Source organism: Podarcis gaigeae, assembly GCF_964106915.1.
Source record: "Podarcis gaigeae genome assembly, chromosome: 18".
Lineage (NCBI taxonomy): Eukaryota > Metazoa > Chordata > Lepidosauria > Squamata > Lacertidae > Podarcis > Podarcis gaigeae.
In genome coordinates, this window is record NC_139696.1 from 1,951,954 (window position 1) to 1,966,221 (window position 14,268).

Sequence of the window (14,268 nt, forward strand, 5' to 3'; positions counted from 1 at the left end):
CCACCTGCTGTCCAGCTCCCTGCCTCCCAGCCCATCAAGGACCAATGAGCACTATCCACCAATGGCAGCTGCCCCACTCTCCCCTATTTGTAGATTCGTGATGTGAGCCTTATATCTAATACATTGGCAGTGTCTGGTGTGCCCTTTCAAACAATGCCAGAGGAGGAATTCCGCTCGCTGCCCAGGAACCCCCCAGAACACACTTCCTGCGGACGAAAGATCTGTGGCGCGCAGCCCCAAGAACCAGCCAGAATTGTTTTGTTTTCCTTTCCCAAAATCAGTTTTATTTCAAAGTGCTGGAGAGTGCAAAAAGGGGGGGGGGAGAGATTAAGGATGCCTTTGGACAGAACCTCTGTCTGGAGTTGAAGCCCTTGTGCATCAGAGATTCTGCTATGAAGTTTCTCCCCTCCATCCCATAACCAGTCAGCCAAACTGCTACAGTCTTGGGAGATTTCGCTCTGTGTCAGTACTGCATCCGTCCAGCAGAGGGCAGTCTTGTGTGCAACAGCCAACACCGGCCGCGTCGCTTGGGCGCCCTCTACGGGCTCTTGCCGGTAATGCAGCGGCAATGCACCCTGATTTCGTTTAAGAGAATAATAATAGGAATTTAAAAAAAAAACCACCTTTATGGAACTTTGTCAAGTGGGTTACTGCTGGAGCCGGCTTTCCTTCACTAAATAAACTGTTCTTTTTTAAAAAAAGAGAGAGAAATGTTCTTTATTTATTTTAAAAAGGCACCTCCTGTTTTTCTTGCAGCCAGAAAACAATGGTTGAAAACAACTAATGTTGCAGAGGAAAAGAGCCCCCGGGAAATTATGATGCGGTGCTTAAAAATACCTTCAAGGACAGCCAGGCACCTATTGAAAGCTACAAGACATAGAACGGCCAGATATAGGGGCAGTCTACCTCCCAGCAGTAGGTGATGAGGTCCAGCAACTTGGGAGGCTGATGGCCTTCACGGTCCATTTGAGAGCTTCTCTCAGACACCCGACAGTTTGTAGCTAAACGCTGGATTAGACAGAACTCGGGTCGGATCCGTCAGGGCTCTTGTTGGGTTAGGAATGACAGCTGGGCTGATCCTCCAAATTCAGAGGCAGTCTACCTGTCAGCGACAGTGGCTGTGTGTCAGCTTTGGAGCCCTGGCTGTGCGATTCCCAGAAAAACACTAGGAGTTGGTCACTGTCGAAACAGGGTGCCGGGTTCGAGAAGACCCCGGGAAGTCCACGCTCGTGTTCTTAAGAGGTGTTTTTGGCACAAACATAATCCCTGCATTTGCAAGGGGTTGGCCTATATGCCCTTTGGGGTGTCCCTTCCAACTGTACAATACTTTGATTCTTTGGCTAGAGGATAGAGAGGGGTGTGTGAGCGCTTGCAGAAACTGGCCTACGGGACAAAGGTTAAAGTTTACATTTGAGGCTCTGTCCATTTGCCTCTAGTTCCAGCTACTGCTGGTATGTACCCCCTGGAAGGACGCTCAGAAACAGGGGTACCAACTTGAATAAAATATTGGGGGGGGCAGGCAAGCCCCTCCCTGAATAATCAATCACCTGATGAGGTCCACACACACCATTTGAATAGCAAGGCACATCACTTTGCAGGGCCCAGCCTCCTCGGACATTGTTTTTTTTGAGGGGTGCAAATATCCATTGGCCCCTAGAAGTTGACCCCCTGTGCTCAGAAGTGAATGGAGAACATCTCACCCTTGAGGACTCTTCTTTCTGCCGGCGCCTCTGAATTCGGAGCCTCTGAATTAACAAAACAACCCTAAGAATCAGGCATTGGTGGTTGTCAATTGGAATGCTTTCTGAATAAAGTTTCAGAGGGTATTTGCAACATCGATGTCTTCTTTCGCACCACAGTTACGGTGCGAGAGCACAGCAGAGTCACCGCTCAATGTGTACCGGCGCCCGTGCGAGAACAGCGGCGGTTTCCGCGCAAGGAAACGTCCGGTGTGCCGGGATTCGAACTCAGAGCTGCAATCTCCTGCGGGCTGTGCTTCGGGTCTCGGGAGCTCTCTTTGGACGCCAAGGTGATGGAGATTATCTGACGCTGGTCCCTATGGGTACTGGTACACACACACACACACACACACACACACACACACACACCAAGGCCTTGCTCTTCTCCTGGTCAACAGAGATTGAACTTCTTTTCTTCAGAGGCACCATCGGCAGAGGGGGTGTATTTGGGGCTGCCGCCAAAGCCGTTCAGCTGGCTGCGGACTCGAGGGCCCTTGCTTCGTAGACTAGCTCCTCTGGAGATGAGGTCTGCGTAACCTTCCTTATGGGAGAAAGCATAGCTGGAACGTCTCAGGTGCGAGTTCCTTCGGATGTGAGAGGTCAGTTCCACTGCCTTTTGCTTCTCCTGCATGTCCCGGGCTTGCAGCACCTGAAAAGAAAGCAGAAAGTGTTATCTTTTTGGCATAAACTTTTTATTACATTTTCACATTTTGCAAACTCCTTTCGGCGACCGTCAGAGCAAATCTCCCATATCTGTTGACTCCTCGAGCATCCTCCCATCGTGTTCTTTTCTTAATATGTACAGTGGTAGCTCTAGATACGAACGGGATCCGTTCCGGAGCCCCGTTCGCATCTAGAAGCAAACGTAACCAGCGATGGCACGTCTGCGCACGCACACGTCACTTTTTACCACTTCTGCACATGCGCGTGACGTCATTTTGAGCGTCTGCGCATGCGCAAGTGGCGAAACCCAGAAGTAAAGCGCTCCATTACTTCCGGGTTGCCGCAGAGCGCTACTCAAATGCGCTCAACTCAAAGCGTATTCAACCCGAGGTATGACTGTATTACTTATATTTCTCCCATGATATAACTTGGAAGTCAAACGGAATCCATTCCGGAAGTCCGTTCGACTTCCAAAACATTCAGAAACCAAAGCACGGCTTCTGATTGGCTGCAGGAAGCTCCTGCAGCCAATCAGAAGCTCCATTCGGCTTCCAAAAATAGTTTGCAAACCAGAACAGTCACTTCCGGGTTTGTGGCATTCGGGAACCAAAACGTTCGAGAACTAAGCTGTTCGAAGACCAAGGTACGGTTGTAATTCTAACTTCTCAATACTGATATTTTCCTCAATCCTCAAACCCACGTATCACAAGTTTGTTTTCTTTTCCACACAAAAAGTCTATAAGGAGTTTCCAATCCTTAGTAAATATCGACAATGATTTTTCTCTGATTAAACATGTCAGTTTTGCCATCTCCGCTAAGTCCAATAATTTTAACAACCATCGTAGTTCATAAATAATCGTTCCATCTTTTTGCAGAGGAAAGTCTCGCCGCTGTGGTCGTGTCTTGAAATAATATTCCACAGTCTTTTTCTAATTGTGTATCCGTTATTCCTAGGCAGGAAAAGGTCTGGTTTCAAATGAATGTTAGGCTTTAAAATCTTCTGCATTCTGATATTTCTTGGCTTTTTTTTAAAAAAGTCCACCAAACACGATAAAATGTCCCTTCATATTTTTCACACTTCCAGCAAGTGTTCACCTTTACAGCTGGAACACTTTGACACGTTCTAAAGAATTATGCTGAACTTAGATGCCATTGGAACATGTTGATTTTGTGTTGATTTCCTTGAAGGCCATTGAACCCGTCTTCCCAACAGATTGCGCCAAAGAATTCCCTCTAAGGGCTCAACGCTTTGGTGCTGTCCTTCAGCACCCAAACTCTGGGGAGACTGCCAAACAACACTCACCTCCGACATGGTTGTGGGTCCCGCGAAACTCCGCACAAAACGGAAGGTGAGGGAGGGGATCGTGTTCACCACAACACAGAGCAGGACCACAAAGAGCGACAGTGGGTCTGTCAGCGCGTTCTTGGTGGCAGCTGGAGGAGAAAAGAGTGACCCAGTCAGCTCGGGAACATCTGAGAGGTCTTCATATGTTGGGTGGCAAAGCAGCTGAGGAGAATGTGTCTACCCAGCACACACAAAATGCCAATTGCAAAGGAAACTCAAATGGGCCTTTAAAAATATCTCCTAGAAATTGAATGTATACATATATGCAAGCTAGAATCCTCCCTGCCATTCATACTTAGGGGTACACGTGAAAAGGATCGCGGGGTTGTAGTAAACCACAAGCTTAACAGTGTGATGCAGCAGCAAAAAATAGGTAATACTATTCTAGGTTGCATCAACAGATCAAGGAAAGTCATAGTCCCGCTCTAATCTGCCTTGGTCAGACCACATCTGAAAACCATGTCCAGTTCTGCATACCACAATTTAAAAAAGCTTTTGATAAGGTAGAATGTGCGCAGAGGAATCATGAGGTCATAGGACTGTAGAGTTGGGAGGGACCATGAGGACCATGTAGCCAAATTCCTTGCAATGCAAGAACCTTTCGCCAAAGAGGGCAACCAAAATGGAAACCAAGCCTGATGAGGTACGGTCGAAGGAGCTGGGTATGTTTAGCCTTGGAAAGCAGAGACTGTGAGGAGATAAGACAACCATCTTCAAATATCTCAAGGGCTGCCACATGGAGGATGGAGCAAGGTTGTTTTCTCCTGCTCTGGAGGGTAGCACTCGAACCCATGGCTTCAAGTGATAAGAAAGGAGATTACAGCTCAATGCCAGGAAGAACTTTATGGTGGCAAAAGCTGTTTGACAGTGGAACAGACTCCCTTGGAACTGTTCAACAGTTCCTCATCAGGCTTGGTTTCTAGACCAGGGGTCAGTAAACTTTTTCAGCAGGGGGTTGGTCCACTGTCCCTCAGACCTTGTGGGGGGCCAGACTATATTGGGGGGGGGGAATGAATGAATTCCTATGCCCCACAAATAACCCAGAGATGCATTTTAAATAAAAGCACACATTCTACTCATGTAAAAACTCGCTGATTCCCGGACCGTCCGTGGGCCGGATTGAGAAGGCGATTGGGCCAGATCCAGCCCCTGGGCCTGAGTTTGCCTACCTACCCATGTTCTAGACCCTTAATCATCTTGGCTGCCCTCCTCTGCACACGCTCTAGCTTGTCAACACCCTTCCAAAATTGTGGTGCCACAAATTGGACACTGTATTCCAAATGGGGTAAAAGGGTAAAGGGACCCCTGACCGTTAGGTCCAGTCACGGATGACTCTGGGGTTGTGGCGCTCATCTCGCTTTACTGGCCGAGGGAGCCGGTGTACAGCTTCCGGGTCATGTGGCCAGCAGGACTAAGTCGCTTCTGGCGAACCAGAGCAGCGCACGGAAACACCGTTTACCTTCCCGCCGGAGCGGTACCTATTTATCTACTTGCACTTTGACGTGCTTTCAAACTGCTAGGTTGGCAGGAGCAGGGACCGAGCAACGGGAGCTCACCCCGTCATTGCGGGGATTCGAACCGCCAACCTTCTGATCGGCAAGCCCTAGGCTCTGTGATTTAGACCACAGCGCCACCCTCCAAGTGGGGTATTTCAGTCAATTCATAAAATATAATAATACAACTAGTGGAGCTGGAAGGAACATCTGGTCCAACCCTCTGCAATGCACGATCATTTGCCCAACGTGGGGCTCTGATTGGCCCTGACCCCACCTACTGTTTGGGCTCCCTGGTTCCTGCCCCACCAGTCCCAACGGGCGCTGACCCTCCCTGTAGGGCAGGCAGCATGGCCCACAAAGATCTGCCCCACCAATACCTCCCTGCTTCCTCCCATCCCACAACGCATCGGCCGTTTGAGTGTTGTGGAAGATACGGGAGAGTTCTGGCAGTTCTTACCTGGAAACTGGAAAGCTACAGGGGATGTCTTGAAGGCTTGAAAGCTTTGAGTTATATAGGAGAAAAGGCAGTAGAAACCGATGCTGACGACAATAGCCAGTACGGACAAGACGGTCCAGAATTTGACTTCCATCATGCTCTGCCAGGGGAGATACAGAATTATTATTATTATTATTATTATTTTACCAACAACCAAAACACAAACAGTGAAAACAAACAGTGAAACTGCCCCAGGCAGCTGATACATTGGGTATACATAATCAATAATAACATATTCAAATCAAACATATGTACGATTCTATATACCTTAACACTCCTCCCTCCACAAGGTTTTAGGTTTTAACATTCTCCCAGATTGTTCAAACCTCCCCAAATAATTCCATATCTTCTCAAACCAATCCCCCTCCTTCTCATTGACCTTAAACCCTTTCGTTTTATGTATCTTCACAGTTAGATATTCTAAGATTATAATATTTTTCCATTTTTCCCTCCACTGGTTCACCCCAGCTCTTCTGGATTTTTCCAATTACTCACTATAACCAATCTGGCCGCAATTACCATCAATTTTACCCATTTAAATTCCTCTTTTGTTTCTAACTCAGTCATAGCTGTTACCGTTTCCCTTTTTTAAAGGGAAATTCCCTTATTCTGAATAGGATTCCTCACAAGAAAAGGGAAAAGTTGACAGCTATGATCCGTGCTGCTCAGGGTAATAAGAACCATTAATTTAGCTATTTCCACCTTCCTACCCACAGTTCCCAATATTTCTATACCAATCTGTTTCCAGAATTTGTTAACTAACGGACAATCCCACCACATATGACTGTAAGTTCCCATCACTCCACATTTCCAAGGGGAGATACAGAAAGGAAGGTCAGTGAAGCAAACTGCTTTGGCAAATCTGCAGCCACAGGGATGTTGCTCAGCACCAGGGCGGATTCGATTTACCGTATTTTTCGCTCTATAGGACGCACTTTCCCCCCTCCAAAAATTAAGGGGAAATGTGTGTGCATCCTATGAAGCGAACGCAGGCTCCTTGGCTTCAGCGATAGCAATGCGAAGCCTCCGAAGCGCAGAGGGAGCGCTCCCTCCGCACTCTGGAGGCTTCGTGTTGCTTTCGCTGAAGCCTGGAGAACGAGAGGGGTCGGTGCGCACCGACCCCTCTCGCTCACCAGGCTCAAGGATAGCCGCCTGAAGCCTTTGGAGCACTGCCGGAACTCGCGCTGCGCTCCGAAGGCTTTGGGTTCCTTTTGCTGGCTCTCCTGGCTTCAGCAGAGAGGGAGAGCTGCGCAGCGCCCCTTCAGCGAAGCGGGAGGAGAAATGGAAGGGGCCCCATTTCTCCTGTCGTTTCGCTGAAGGGGCGCTGAGCAGAGAGGGGGAGAATTTTCTTTCTTGTTCTCCCCCTCTAAAACAAGGTGCGTCCTATGGTCGGGTGCGTCCTATAGAGCGAAAAATACGGTAAATCACGATTTAAATCACCGATCACATCCAACACACACAAACACACACACGGGCACCACCCACCCACGCCAAACTCACCTCGGCAATGACGGTGAATATTGCAGCGGTTGCTATTACCATGGCAAAGGACTGGTAGTCGCCGACGACGTGGGTGCCAGAATGGTCTCCCATGGCCCAGAGAGTGATGAAGAAGTTAGCCAAGGAGACGAAGGAGCCATGAACGAAGCAGAGGCAGAAGATTCGGAAATTGAAAAAGCGGTCTTTCTGACCTGCCTTGTAGAGCTCGGGGAATTGCAAACTTTTCTTAGCACTCACGTCCTGAATGGAAGGAGGAGGGAAAGAGAGAGGGGTCGGTTATTTTTATTGTTGGTATTATTAAGAGTTTTTTTGGGTGGGCAACCCTAAACCCTAGAAGACATCTGTTTGATATTGTACAGTGGTACCTCGGGTTAAGTACTTAATTCGATCCGGAGGTGTGTTCTTAACCTGAAACTGTGCTTAACCTGAAGCACCACTTTAGCTAATGGGGCCTCCTGCTGCCGCCGCGCCGCCGGAGCACAATTTCTGTTCTCATCCTGAAGCAAAGTACTTAACCCGAGGTAATATTTCTGGGATAGCGGAGTCTGTAACCTGAAGCGTATGTAACCTGAGGTACCACTGTATTGTGATTTTAATATTCTGTTGGGAGCTGCCCAAGTGGCTGGGGAAACCCAGCCAGATGGGTGGGGTATAAATAATAAATTATTATTGTTATTGTTATTACATTGCACTGGTCTCTGAACATTCCCTGTGGGATCAGCGGATTGATCTCTCTGAACGGCAATTGCTGGGGGGTCACTGCTTGAGATAGGGCTGGTGGTTTCGTGCCACAGGCATCCAGTTGGTCGCTATGGCAACAGGGTGCAGAATTGGATGGACCACCCCCCTTTGGACTTGTCCAAGGGCAGAGCTTTCCTTGTGTAATGGGGGAGAATGGGATGAGTGGGTGTGGGTAGCAAACACATCTACGGAAACGGCAGACTTACCTGTTCAAACAAGCCCATGCACAACACCGGGTACGAAGTGTAGAAGACATTGTAGAGGGCAAGGAACCAGCCCTCCAGAAGAGGCTGAGATGGAAGAGCAAAACCAGAGAGGATTAGATGGGTTTCCTTCACATAACTTGCAACCGGTGTTAGGAACCTATGACTCTATGTCGTTGGACTACAACTCCTATCATCCAGCCCATGCCAGCTGCTGGGACCTATGGTCCAGTGACACTTGGAGGTTCACCGATGTTCACCATCCCTGAACCAAGAAGAGGTATCCCCTTTGCTCATGAGTGAATGCCTCTTCTGAACTGAGGCCGTCTTTCACCTCTTGAATGCAGTAGGGAATGAGACCTTCTCATAGCAAGAATGAGGGACATCGGTGACCCTCCAGGTGTTGTCAGACTACAACTCCCATCATTCCTGACCACTGCCCATTTCTGGCTTAAAAGGTATATGCGTTTTATGGAGAACACACTACCTTATCAATTTACCTTTTCTCTCTCCTCATCTCTGTTTCTCTCTCATTCCCTCCCTCCCCTCTTTCACACACATAAGTACACAGCTAGAAAAAGAGAGCATCACCTTGCACCACCATTTATGAATCAGGCACCATTTCCCTCCCATGATGCCCTCGAATAGTGGTTGACTTGTGCAGTTGGGCAGGGGGGAATGGTTATTAATCATCATTCTTATTATTATTTATACCCCATAGTTGCTGCTGGTTTTGCCATGAGCAGGGGCAACAACAGTTAAAGAATAAAACAAAATGAAAACACAGGACTCGAACCCAGGATCTCACAGGTTGTCATGCACAGTACCATATCACCTCAGAAGCGAACAAAATGGCAGAATGAAAGGGTACAAGCTACAGGGAGAGGGCAGAGGGGAACCCCTTAAAATTCACATGGAGTGCATTGTTTAAACTATGGAACTCACCGCCACAAGAGGCAGCGACAACTGCCAACTTAGATAGCTTAAAAAGAGGATTAAACAAATTTGCGGAGGTGGAGAAGTCTATCAATGGTTATTCATCAAGTTGGCTATGCTCTGCCTCTGCAGTCAGAGGCAATAACACAACACTTGCTGGAAGCTGGAAGTGTGCACAGGAGATAACTCTTGTGTTCAGAGCCTGAGGTCATCCTACAGGTATCTGATTGGCCAGTGTGACATGATGCTAAATGAGCCCCTTAGTCCCTATCCCTTCTTACCTGCGCTGTGAAGCCAGTGTAGAAAGCAAACCAGATCTGCACCATCATGCCGGCGAAGGTCTTGTAGAAGAAGTAGCGGAGGAACTTGCAGATCCGGAGGTAGGACCACCGGCCGTGGACAAAGAGGAGCCGCTCCAGGTAGCGGAACTGAGCCAGGGCATAATCACTGCACTGAACAGCCTGCATCCCTTCCTGTCCGCTGATCCCAACCCCAATGTCGGCAGCTGGAGAGAAAAAAGGCAATCGATAAGGTAAGTGGTTTTCGACTCGTGTGCCATGGTTTGTCATGGCTGCTTTAGCGGAGATTCCTGCATTGCAGCTAAAGACCTAGAACAGGCACCCCCAAACTCAGCCCTCCAGATGTTTGGGGACCACAATTCCCATCATCCCGGACCACTGGTCCTGTTAGCTAGGGATGATGGGAGTTACGTGACGAGTTCCCGCCTCCCCTCAATGGAAATAAAGACACGTGACAACATTGTATTAGCTTAATGGGCTAAAATTGGCCACAACTTTATTGGTTACAGGTAACAGCGGTATTGGCTTAGGCATTGGTCCTATCAGACTATCCGGCTTCAGCCTGCTTGCATGAAGACCAGGAAGGGTTAACACCAGCAGGGGGAGCCCTGCTGATGCACATCAACTATGGTAGGTACTCCCCCGGGGTCACCGCTCTGGGGCGCGCTTTAGGTCCTGACCTCCATAGGCTTCAGACGCCTCAACGCCCCCCGGAATCCTTTACCGGATTACCCTTTGATATTTGGGGGAGGTGATAGCTCTCCTCCCCCCAACACATCTACATAACAATACCCCTACCAATGCCTAACCGCCAAAACCAAAGGAGTTGTGACGATTTGCTACGAGGTAGGGACGCGGGTGGCGCTGTGGCTTAAACCACAGAGCCTAGGACTTGCCGATCAGAAGGTCGGCGGTTCGAATCCCCGCAATGACGGGGTGAGCTCCCATTGCTGGGTCCCTGCTCCTGCCAACCTAGCAGTTTGAAAGCACCTCAAAGTGCAAGTAGATCAATAGGTACTGCTCTGGTGGGAAGGTAAACGGCGTTTCCGTGCGCTGCTCTGGTTCACCAGGAGTGGCTTAGTCCTGCTGGCCACATGACCCGGAAGCTGTACACCGGCTCCCTCGACCAATAAAGCGAGATGAGCCCCGCAACCCCAGAGTCAGCCATGACTGGACCTAACGGTCAGGGGTCCCTTGACCTTTACCTAGGCGAAAAACCAAATGGCCGGTGCCAATTTGCCAAGTGGAAAAAATTCCTATCAGGCCCCTTGACAGCAACCAACCGAGGTCCATAGCAAGGTCAGAAGGGGAACCTTAGAGGGCGGGTGGGTGGGAAACAACATCAGCTGTGCAGGCAAAACAGGGAGATCCCAGGGTCGCGCTTGCCTTAAGTGAGGCAAGCCACACACCCTGAGCCAGCCGATTGGCTGGCTCAAGGGATGACACGGCCTGAGGATTCCCCGGATCGTGCGGGGGCTGGAAACCAGCCTCCGCGCGCGTGTTGGGGGTGTGAAGCCCACCACCGCACCTCCTCCTGATGTCGGAAGTGGCTTTGTAGTCCCAAAACATCTGGAGGGCCAAGTTTGGGGATGCCTGACCTAGAAGCTCAAGTCTTCTCGGGCCCCTGGGAAAAGGCCTCACTTTTAATCATGTTGACGTCGTTGGCCCCATCTCCAATGGCCAAGGAGATGGCTTTCTTGTGTCGCCTGACCATCTGAACGATGAGGGCTTTCTGCTTGGGAGTCACCCTGCAGCAGATGACGGCCTGGCAGGTGGTGGCCAGTTCCACAAAGGCTTTTTCCATCGTGTTCTCCTGGTCCTTCTTGGTTCTGTCGCGGCAGCAGCCTAAGCGCTGGCGCCAGCTCAGGTTCTGCTCCTCCGTGGTCGATCCCTCCGTGTGGAAGATTTTATCCTGGGAAGAAAATGAGGAGACACCCAATCGGATGTTCTTTACAGTGGTACCTCAGGTTACATACGCTTCAAGTTACATATGCTTCAGGTTACAGACTCCGCTAACCCAGAAATAGTGCTTCAGGTTAAGAACTCTGCTTCAGGATGAAAACAGAAATCGTGCTCTGGCGGTGTGGCGGGAGCAGGAGGCCCCATTAGCTAAAGTGGTGCTTCAGGTTAAGAACAGTTTCAGGTTAAGAATGGACCTCCAGAATGAATTAAGTACTTAACCTGAGATACCACTGTATTTGTTAATAGACCACCCCAAATTCTCGGTTCCTGTCACGGATGAATTGCCACCTGGGATAGGAACAATGCATCATATGTGGTGGGAGTGTGTGCATATCAAACAATTTTGGAGGGCCATTCAAGAGGAACTTTTAAAAATGCTTAATAATAATAATATATAATAATAGTAATTTATTATTTATACCCCGCCCATCTGGCTGAGTTTCCCCAGCCACTCTGGGTGGCTCCGAATCAAATGTTAAAAACAATACAGCATTAAATATTAAAAACTTCCCTGAACAGGGCTGCCTTCAGATGTCTTTTAAAGATAGGATAGCTGCTTATTTCCTTCACATCTGAAGGGAGGATGTTCCACAGGGTGGGTGCCACCACCGAGAAGGCCCTCTGTCTGGTTCCCTGTAACCTCACTTCTCACAATGAGGGAACCGCCAGAAGGCCCTCGGAGCTGGACCTCAGTGTCCGGGCAGAACGATGGGGGTGGAGACGCTCCTTCAGGTATACAGGACCGAGGCTGTTTAGGGCTTTCAAGGTCAGCACCAACACTTTGAATTGTGCTCGGAAACATACTGGGAGCCAATGCAGATCTCTCAGGACCGGTGTTATGTGGTCCCGGCAGCCACTCACAGTCACCCGTCTAGCTGCCGCATTGTGGATTAATTGCAGTTTCCAGGTCACCTTCAAAGGTAGCCCCACGTAGAGCGCATTGCAGTAGTCCAAGCGGGAGATAACTCTGGCAAGACAGTCTACAGGCAGGTAGGGTCTCAGCCTACCATGCTTCCACGGATAGGAACCATGTATCATATGTGGTGGGAGTGTGTGCATATCAAACAATTTTGGAAGAACATTCAAGAGGAACTTTAAAAAATTGCTTTAAATATCATGTAATAAAAAACCAGGTGTCAAAACTACACTGGCTAGAAAGAAGCACTGGTTCAGTGTGTCTGCTTTGAAAGAGGCTAAACTGCCAGGCTGTATATTGTCTCCCTGCTTATTTAACTTATATGCAGAATTCAACATGCGAAAGGCTGGGCTGGATGAATCCCAAGCCATAATTAAGATCACCGGAAGAAATATCAACAACCTCAGATATGCAGATGACACAACCTTGATGGCAGAAAGTGAGGAGGAATTAAAGAACCTTTTAATGAGGGTGAAAGAGGAGAGCGCAAAATATGGTCTGAAGCTCAACATCAATAAAACGAAGATCATGGCCACTGGTCCCATCACCTCCTGGCAAATAGAAGGGGAAGAAATGGAGGCAGTGAGAGATTTTACTTTCTTGGGCGCCATAATCACTGCAGCAGTCACGAAATTAAAAGACGCCTGCTTCTTGGGAGAAAAGCGATGGCAAACCTAGACAGCATCTTAAAAAGCAGAGACATCACCTTGCCAACAAAGGTCTGTATAGTTCAAGCTCTGGTTTTCCCAGCAGTGATGTATGGAAGTGAGAGCTGGACCATCAAGAAGGCTGATCGCCGAAGAATGGATGCTTTTGAATTCTGGCGCTGGAGGAGACTCTTGAGAGTCCCATGGCCTGCAAGAAGATCCAACCTCTCCAATCTGAAGGAAATCAGCCCTGAGTGCTCCCTGGAAGGACAGATCCTGAAGCTGAGGCTCCAGTACTTTGGCCACCTCATGAGAAGAGAAGACTCCCTGGAAAAGACCCTGATGTTGGGAAAGATGGAGGGCACAAGGAGAAGGGGACGACAGAGGACGAGATGGTGGGACAGTGTTCTCGAAGCTTCCAGCATGAGTTTGACCAAACTGCGGGAGGCAGTGGAAGACAGGAGTGCCTGGCGTGCTCTGGTCCAGGGGGTCACGAAGGACACGACTAAACGACTAAACAGCAACAACAACAACAAACTGCCTGGAGGATATTTGGGGGGGTGGTGGAATGGGCTGCAAAAATACTTTCCATTTCTAGAATTTAAGTCTGGGAGGGAAGGAAGAGGGGTCCAGCAAAAATATATATCTCACCAGGAAGTCTCCAGTGACCACCAATGCTTTTTTGCCATGTGGCAGGGAGGCCGGGAAAGATAGGAATGACTTTTCTTTGCAGATGCCTTCTCCACTGCTAGCTAAGCTGCTATTGCTGTACCAGCCTGGCTCCAGGATCTCGCTGCAAAACAAGGCAGGTGGTTGAAGGGCCAAAACAGAAACACTGACACACTTCTTCATATAACCAACATACTTAAGTCTGATTAGTAATAATAATAATAATAATTTATTATTTATACCCCACCCATTTGGCTGGGTTTCCCCAGCCACTCTGGGCGACTTCCAGCAAAACACTAAAATACAACAACCTATTAAACATTAAAAGCTTCCCTGAACAGGGCTGCCTTCAGATGTCCTCTAAAAGCTTGGTAGTTGTTGTTCTCTTTGACATCTGGTGGGAGGGTGTTCCATAGGGCAGGTGCCACCACCGAGAAGGCCCTCTGTCTGGTTCCCTGTAACTTGGCTTCTCGCAGGGAAGGAACTGCCAGAAGGCCCTCAGAGCTGGACCTCAGTTTCCGGGTAGAATGATGGGGGTGGAGACGCTCCTTCAGGGATACTGGACCAAGGCCGTTTAGGGCTTTCAAGGTCAGCACCAACACTTTGAATTGTGCTCGGAAACGTACTGGGAGCCAGTGTAGGTCTTTCAAGACTGG

General features: G+C 48.9%; 1 protein-coding gene across 4 annotated transcripts in view; it reads right to left on the reverse strand.

The window, feature by feature from the left end:
• Positions 1 to 238: 238 nt before the first annotated feature.
• Positions 239 to 14,268, reverse strand: part of ATP8B3 (ATPase phospholipid transporting 8B3) — a 57,020-nt gene continuing 42,990 nt past the window's right edge. For all 4 annotated transcript variants that reach the window (XM_083720207.1, XM_083720208.1, XM_083720206.1 and 1 more), the window contains exons 21-28: positions 13,595 to 13,736; positions 11,060 to 11,330; positions 9,401 to 9,624; positions 8,187 to 8,270; positions 7,240 to 7,479; positions 5,701 to 5,839; positions 3,706 to 3,836; positions 239 to 2,388 (exon numbers count right to left, since the gene is read on the reverse strand). In XM_083720207.1, the coding sequence (XP_083576333.1) occupies positions 2,131 to 2,388; positions 3,706 to 3,836; positions 5,701 to 5,839; positions 7,240 to 7,479; positions 8,187 to 8,270; positions 9,401 to 9,624; positions 11,060 to 11,330; positions 13,595 to 13,736 (1,489 nt within the window). In that variant the 3' untranslated portion in view covers positions 239 to 2,130. The remainder of the gene's footprint in view (positions 2,389 to 3,705; positions 3,837 to 5,700; positions 5,840 to 7,239; positions 7,480 to 8,186; positions 8,271 to 9,400; positions 9,625 to 11,059; positions 11,331 to 13,594; positions 13,737 to 14,268) is intronic.